The sequence below is a fragment of the Odontesthes bonariensis genome, chromosome 15 (genome assembly GCF_027942865.1).
Source record: "Odontesthes bonariensis isolate fOdoBon6 chromosome 15, fOdoBon6.hap1, whole genome shotgun sequence".
Classification (NCBI taxonomy): domain Eukaryota; kingdom Metazoa; phylum Chordata; class Actinopteri; order Atheriniformes; family Atherinopsidae; genus Odontesthes; species Odontesthes bonariensis.
This window is the reverse complement of record NC_134520.1, coordinates 1,798,766-1,805,081: the sequence shown is the minus strand read 5'-3', so window position 1 is coordinate 1,805,081 and position 6,316 is coordinate 1,798,766. Positions and strand designations below refer to the sequence as shown.

Below are 6,316 nucleotides of genomic sequence, written 5' to 3'. Positions count from 1 at the left end.
ATCACAAATGGAATTCTGGGGCAGGTGATAAGATGAGACTCAGTTTGGTGTGAGTTTGTCAGGTTAGGGCAACAATTTCTTCAACACAAACAGAATGGTCAGGAGAAAGTCAGCACCATATCAAAATAGCAGCATATCTTTGGTGATGAAAATTATTAGCTGAAGTTCAGGAGCGGGACCACACCTTAAACACTACTTCATCTCCATCTACATCCTGCTTCACGTGTATTGTCCCTGCTCATGAACTGTAAAAATGGTTTCAGTACTTTAAAAAATATAAACACTTTCTGCAGCTTCTCTAAAAACAGGTTGAGTTGTCAGTGTTTTACGTGACTGTAAAATGAGTTGCAGTATATAATATGATTTAAAAAATGTTTTATTATTTTTTATCTTTTATTTTTCATGCTTTTATTTTTTGTAAGGTGACCTTGGGTGACTTGAAAGGCGCCTCCAAATAAAATGTATTATTGTCATTATTATTATCATACAAAGCACACTGTTATACACTGACAGTTATGGCAATAAGTGGTAAATGATATGGACAGAGTCACAAGATGACACATGAGGCTCCTGTTTCATTCAAACTGTTTGTGGACGGAGCTTTGACAGCAGGGTGGAGATGCTGTTTAGGTTGTGAACTTGAATGTAGTAGAGAGCGGCTCCTCCAGCCATGATAGTCAAGCTCAACTTCATCAGGCGGCCTGTGGCTGAACCCTGTTGTGCATTCAGCTAGAAGACACATGTAAGAAGATTATCCACTGCATGTCAGAAAACGTAAAGCTCTGACAGACTCGCCTGTGTATCTAGCATGAGTCACTCTTAAAACTTCTGGAATGAAGATAAAATGATGCTCATTTCAGACCTGTCTAGTTTTCAGGGGCTCGTATATGCGGTCCAACTGGGTGAAGATTGCCTTGCGTGCCCCCTCCCATTTTCCTGGTCCCATCAGCCGGTACTGGTAAGCGGTGAGAGGCCCCCAAAAAACCCTTTTAAACAGTGGGTAGTCTGTTAAGAAGAGCCAGAGGAGACTTGGCTGCACTTTGATTTCCTTTGCAAGGTCATCCATGTACTCAACAAACTCCACCTGCAGGGGTGTCAGCTTTGACACAACGTAGCTGTAGAAAGGATAAGACAATGAAAGATACTGTTGAACAGTACTGTAGAAGCTTTACTCTCAGGCCTTGGCATCTTATTTACAGAATAAATTACACAACTTAGCATTTATCCATTAAAGAGCTCATATTATGCACATGAACAGATTGGTAATTTTATTTGTGGGGGGTCTTCCAGAAAGTTTCCTGATTAAGTATTTCCTAAACATGAAACTGGACAGCAGGACTTTGTAAGTTCCCCGTCTGTTCAGATAGGTGAGCTGAGAGGTATAAGACACATGGTTATTGTTTCTTTGAGGGATGCCAAATGTTTTTTCAGGGTGAAGTCTGTAAGAAAAGGAAGAAAAATATGGACTTAAAATAAAGGATGTCAGGCTGCTTGGGATAAGCCTTTTCTGTGGGAGAGAATATCTTCCCAAACACTGCATAACACACTGAAGTAAAAGAAAATTCAAAGGAGAGCCATATGACTTTGTTAAGAATATTGACAGTGACATTTTTCAATCTTTGTGCTGGTTATGATTCACTAAATGATTAAAAACAATCCCTTCATAAAGAGAAATGATTTGTTCATACTTTTTCTCAATGTTCTTGGTGTCCTTGTCAACAGCCTTGACCATGGCCTTGATTGAGGGCAGCTTCTTATGTCCTGAGGGTTCAAAAACAGAAAGCTGACATGTACTTGTGAAACATAACAAAGTATTTGATTGTAATATTCTCGAGAACGTTCTTTATTTAAGTGCATCCTCACCTTTGAAGACACGTGAGACAAAGCGGGCTTGCATTTCAGCCTGTGGCATAATGGATCCATCAGAATGGATGAAACCCACAATGGCCAGGGTGGGATGCTCCAGTTTTGGAGGGAAAACATGCTTGTACAGACCCACACGATGCCCAGACTTGTACATGACTATTTTTGGCAAATAGGGGAAATCGTAGTTGTACCCTGTGGCAAACACAATCCTATCCACCTGTAATGAAGAAGATATTCTGTAAGAACCTGTTCTAAAGTCATTCTGGAAGTTATGAACTTAACTACTTAAAGTCTCTATGTGGCAGTCATAAATCATATACAAACTCATCTGTCTACCTACAAATTGTACATTTCAAAGTTTTTACCAGGATATGACTCTACCCATCTTTTTCTTTTTCCTTGTTCAGGCAATGGGGATGTTTGAATATGCTGATATGGCTCAGCCCACATCTCTACCCATCAGCAGATGACACCAGCCCTCCTTGTTGCGTGCCTGGCTAGCTGGGAGCTAGCAGGGACTATGCCTTGCCCGGACCATGAGCTGACCAGAAGCTTGCTAATCGTTGAAACTGCTTGCTCAAGGAGCCAAGCCTTTTCCCTGGCCTATAAAACCTGGCACTCCCACAGCTGGTGGCTTCACCGGTTAGCTCCAGTTCAATCAGAAGCAAGTAGAGCAAGCTCCTCACTGCTTCCAGTGGCTCGTCAAGTGCTAGATGAGTCCTTGCTCAGTCTTGCTTTTGCTGTGTTCTTCACCTGCCCTGTATTAACTAACTATACTCACTAGCTCCTTATCTCATCTTTTCCTCACAGTATATGCATAGCAGCCAATTAGCCACACTATACATAGTCTTCAAAGAACATAAGGCTGTCTGAAATTTACTTTCTGAGACTTTCAGTGGTGATCTGCAGATTCAAAGCCAAATCTTTAGCTATTGCACTGAGACTGATTTTTGATTTGCTGTTTTCTTGTCATGAAATGCGGATGAAAAAAGTTAATTTTCAGCAGAGGGGGACTTTAAGGAATAAGATATAATATGGTTCTCTGACATTTTCCACAGAGCTGCCATCATCAAACATCACGGTGGACCCACGGATCTCCTTCACATTTGGTTTGACGATGACTGAGCCTGACAAAATCTTGAAGGGCAGGTCGTCGTTGATCACTGGAGTCTGGCTGAAAAGCCTGTGGCGGTGACAGGATGGAGGAGAGATAGATTTGGATAGTAGGATTGATCCACAATCAAATACTCTGACAAAAGAATGGTTGTTCATTTAAAAAAAACACAATATTCTAGCAGATACAGAGCTAACTCCTACATTTTTTTGCAGCATATGAGAAGGAATAAAAACACAGACGTTCATATAATTATTTTAAGATCAACCACCCACCATCTATAATGCATAACCGCACAGTTAGTTTATTAGATCATCATTGACAAAATGGCACCTTTGTTCTTTATTTCTTCTTTTTTAAATGCAGGCGGTCACAACATATAATTTCAAAGATATGCAGCTTTTACTGATTATGAGAGTAACTGCAGTTAAATGTCAAAATGGGATCCATTAAGACAACACAGTAAAAAGAATATATTTAAGTTCTAACAATGTTTCTTTACACCATAACCAAGCATTTTTTATTTTTTTACCACACAATGTTGTTGTCTAAACCAAATGAGTAAGTGAGAAGTATCATCTTGCATTGTGTTTGACATGTCACCAAAGCAACCGAGCAAAATAATGTATATCAAGGTGATGGTAGTGTTGTATAAAGAATGTATTTTGGCCCTACATATTATTGTTTTCTAACTATAACTAAGTAGTTTTGTTTTTTCAACCCCTGACTAATTGATTTTGAGGCTTGATCAGGGAAACACTTGAAAATGATGTTTTCTCTGAAATGTTTTGCCTACCGATGTTGAACGCACTTATTGTAAGTCGCTTTGGTTAAAAGCGTCTGCAAAATGACCGTAATGTAATGTAGAAGTTGTATTTCCTTTTGTCGACTGTAGAGGGAGCAGTTTTGAAGAACCGCTATGGGTTATTTAAGGTTATGAACAAATTACCCATTTGGCCACATATCTGTGAAATTCAGATGGAAATTAGATCATCCCAAAAAACATGCATTCAGAAACACAAGGAGGGCATGCAAACTCTGCACTAACATTTGTTTAAATTTGAGAGAAATAATCAGAGGATTTCCATTTGAGAGCTTTTTGTCAGACAGATCTCAAAAAAGAGCTTAGAGGATTCCTCTTTAGCATTACATCCAAGTGTTTTTATACACACAATGCTAAAACTTAATTGACGTACAACAATTCTTTGATACTGCAGGACATATTCAACTTGAGAGTAACTACAAAGTGACAAACAATAGAAAACCTCTAATTTCGTACCTATGTTTGGGTTTGAGGCCATACATAGCATGATCATACATGGCGTTGAGTTTTGTCTCACCAAACCAATTAAGTAAACTCATGGGCAACAGCTTGAACACCAGATTGACAAAGCGTGTGTTGAACCTGTCCACTGGCAGGCCATTGTCAGAAACCTGGCGGATGACCCAGGCACCACTGCGAGTACTCAGATATACCTGCGGCATATGAGTAGGAAGGACAGCAGATCTGTCATTATCACAGTGCCTTTTACTCAAGGGACAAAAATACAGGAAAAAAAACTAACTATCTACTAAAAAAAAATAAAAATACAGTTTTTTGGAAACAGCCCTTCATAGGAAATGGAAATGACAAGAGGATGTTGTCAGTCCGAAAAACTTCCCAACCTGCTCTGCAACTCTGCTGCTCTCCACAGCTATGTCACTTCCTGAGTTCCCAACGCCAATGACCACCACTCTCTTCCCATACATGTCCTCAGGCCCCTTGTAGTCCCAACTGTGGGAGTACTTTCCTTCAAATGTATCAATTCCTGCAACACATTAGAACAAAAGCTTGTTTCATCATTAAGCGACCTTGGGTTACTTGAAAGGCGCTATATAAAACCAAGTCATTATTATTATTATTATTATTATTATTATCATGCTTATCGGTAAAGACACTGTGGCATCATGCAATGGCGTACCTTGTACTTACCTGGGAAGTCTTTGAGAGGCAAGTTGGGATAGTTGAAGTGACCTGAGCAGCAAATAACTGCATCAAAGATTTGCCTCTCCTCTTGTCCATCTTTATTCTCTATTACCACTTCCCATTGACCAGTGCGAGAGAAGTCAGGTCTCTGCATTACTCTCTTAACTGAGGTCTAAGGGATGGAAAATATAGATGACAAGTCAGGATATGGGAATTAACAGCAGTAAGATTTTCAAAATCCGATTCTGTTCTTTGTCTACACTTACCTGGAAGCGAATGTGCTCCAGTAGTTTAAAGTGCTCTGCATACATCCTGAAGTATTTCAGGATTTTAGAGTGGTGCATGTAGTTGGGGTAATCAGCTGGGATGGGGAAGTCACTGTAGCACATCATCTCTTTCCACACGTTGATAGTTAGGGAGCGATAGATGCTGGCCCTGTTGGGCTCTGAGACTTCCTGTAAAGAAGAATTTCACGTGACTAATATTAAAAGAAATGATTTTAAAAAAGGTTGTATAATTCTGCTCTTCTCGTGGAAAACAACAGGCCTAAAAACAAGCAAGAAAAATGAAACTTTTCAACAGTTTTTTTGCTGTTCGAGAGAAGTCTTGCCTTGAACTTCCACAGTCCACCGATGTCATCGCTGCTTTCAAAGCAGGTTGGCTCCATGCCCTCATCCAGACAAGCCTTTATGCTGGTCAGACCGGAGGGGCCTGCCCCGATCACTGCTACTCTGTGGGCCATGATGGAGCTGCAACAGAAGAAAGCAGAAAGTGGAAACCCAAGACACCATTCTGTATCTTCCAGTAAAGCAGGAACAATTCTGTGCCGAACAGCTGATTTAAGCTTTGCTTATCGTCAGTCAGTCCAATTTTCTATTGAAGTGATGACTCATTCTTCAGATTATGATATTTAAGAAACACAAGTGCTGTTGTAGAACCTTTTACAATGATAACAAGGACAAAGTCTTCCTTTTTTGATTTGCAATTCTTTAACTTTTTGAATTTGCTTTAAGTGATCCTCTCTGTCACCTGTTTTGTCACATGCAACATAAATACATATGACCACGATGAATAATTACAATAGAGTTCTGTTCTCTAATGCCTTTTTTTTGGAATTTTAATCTCTCATTTTAAATCTATGACATCAGGCTTAACAGAGAACAGCCACTTTGGTTATCTCTCCATCCTGCAATAGCTAGATATTTCATAATGCATACTCCTTGGAAGTATACTCCTTACACCTCTGGTGAGTAAACTGTTGCTGATTACTCGCACTGGTTTTCACTAATGGCTTCGAAGATACTGGATAAACACTGACATCTGCTGCCGCTGCTTATGCTCCTACACTCTCAGCTTTCTGCGCCGCTATA

General features: G+C 39.9%; 1 protein-coding gene across 1 annotated transcript; it reads right to left on the bottom strand.

The window, feature by feature from the left end:
* Positions 1–579: 579 nt before the first annotated feature.
* Positions 580–5,688, bottom strand: LOC142400936 (flavin-containing monooxygenase 5-like). The gene is made up of 10 exons (XM_075486175.1): positions 5,557–5,688; positions 5,213–5,401; positions 4,953–5,118; positions 4,646–4,788; positions 4,260–4,456; positions 2,914–3,049; positions 1,864–2,083; positions 1,689–1,761; positions 863–1,115; positions 580–729 (listed from the first exon to the last, which is right to left on the bottom strand). The coding sequence occupies exons 1-10, from the start codon at positions 5,686–5,688 to the stop codon at positions 580–582; spliced, it is 1,659 nt and encodes a 552-aa protein (XP_075342290.1).
* Positions 5,689–6,316: the final 628 nt, after the last annotated feature.

Bases quoted from the DNA above. Each gene is read 5' to 3' on its own strand.
- LOC142400936 (XM_075486175.1), bottom strand. From the start codon at position 5,688: ATGGCCCACAGAGTAGCAGTGATCGGGGCAGGCCCCTCCGGTCTGACC. The intron at 5,119-5,212 runs GTAAGTGTAGAC...TCCATCCCTTAG, and splicing joins TGGAGCACATTCGCTTCCAG to ACCTCAGTTAAGAGAGTAAT. The intron at 4,789-4,952 runs GTAAGTACAAGG...AATGTGTTGCAG, and splicing joins GCCTCTCAAAGACTTCCCAG to GAATTGATACATTTGAAGGA.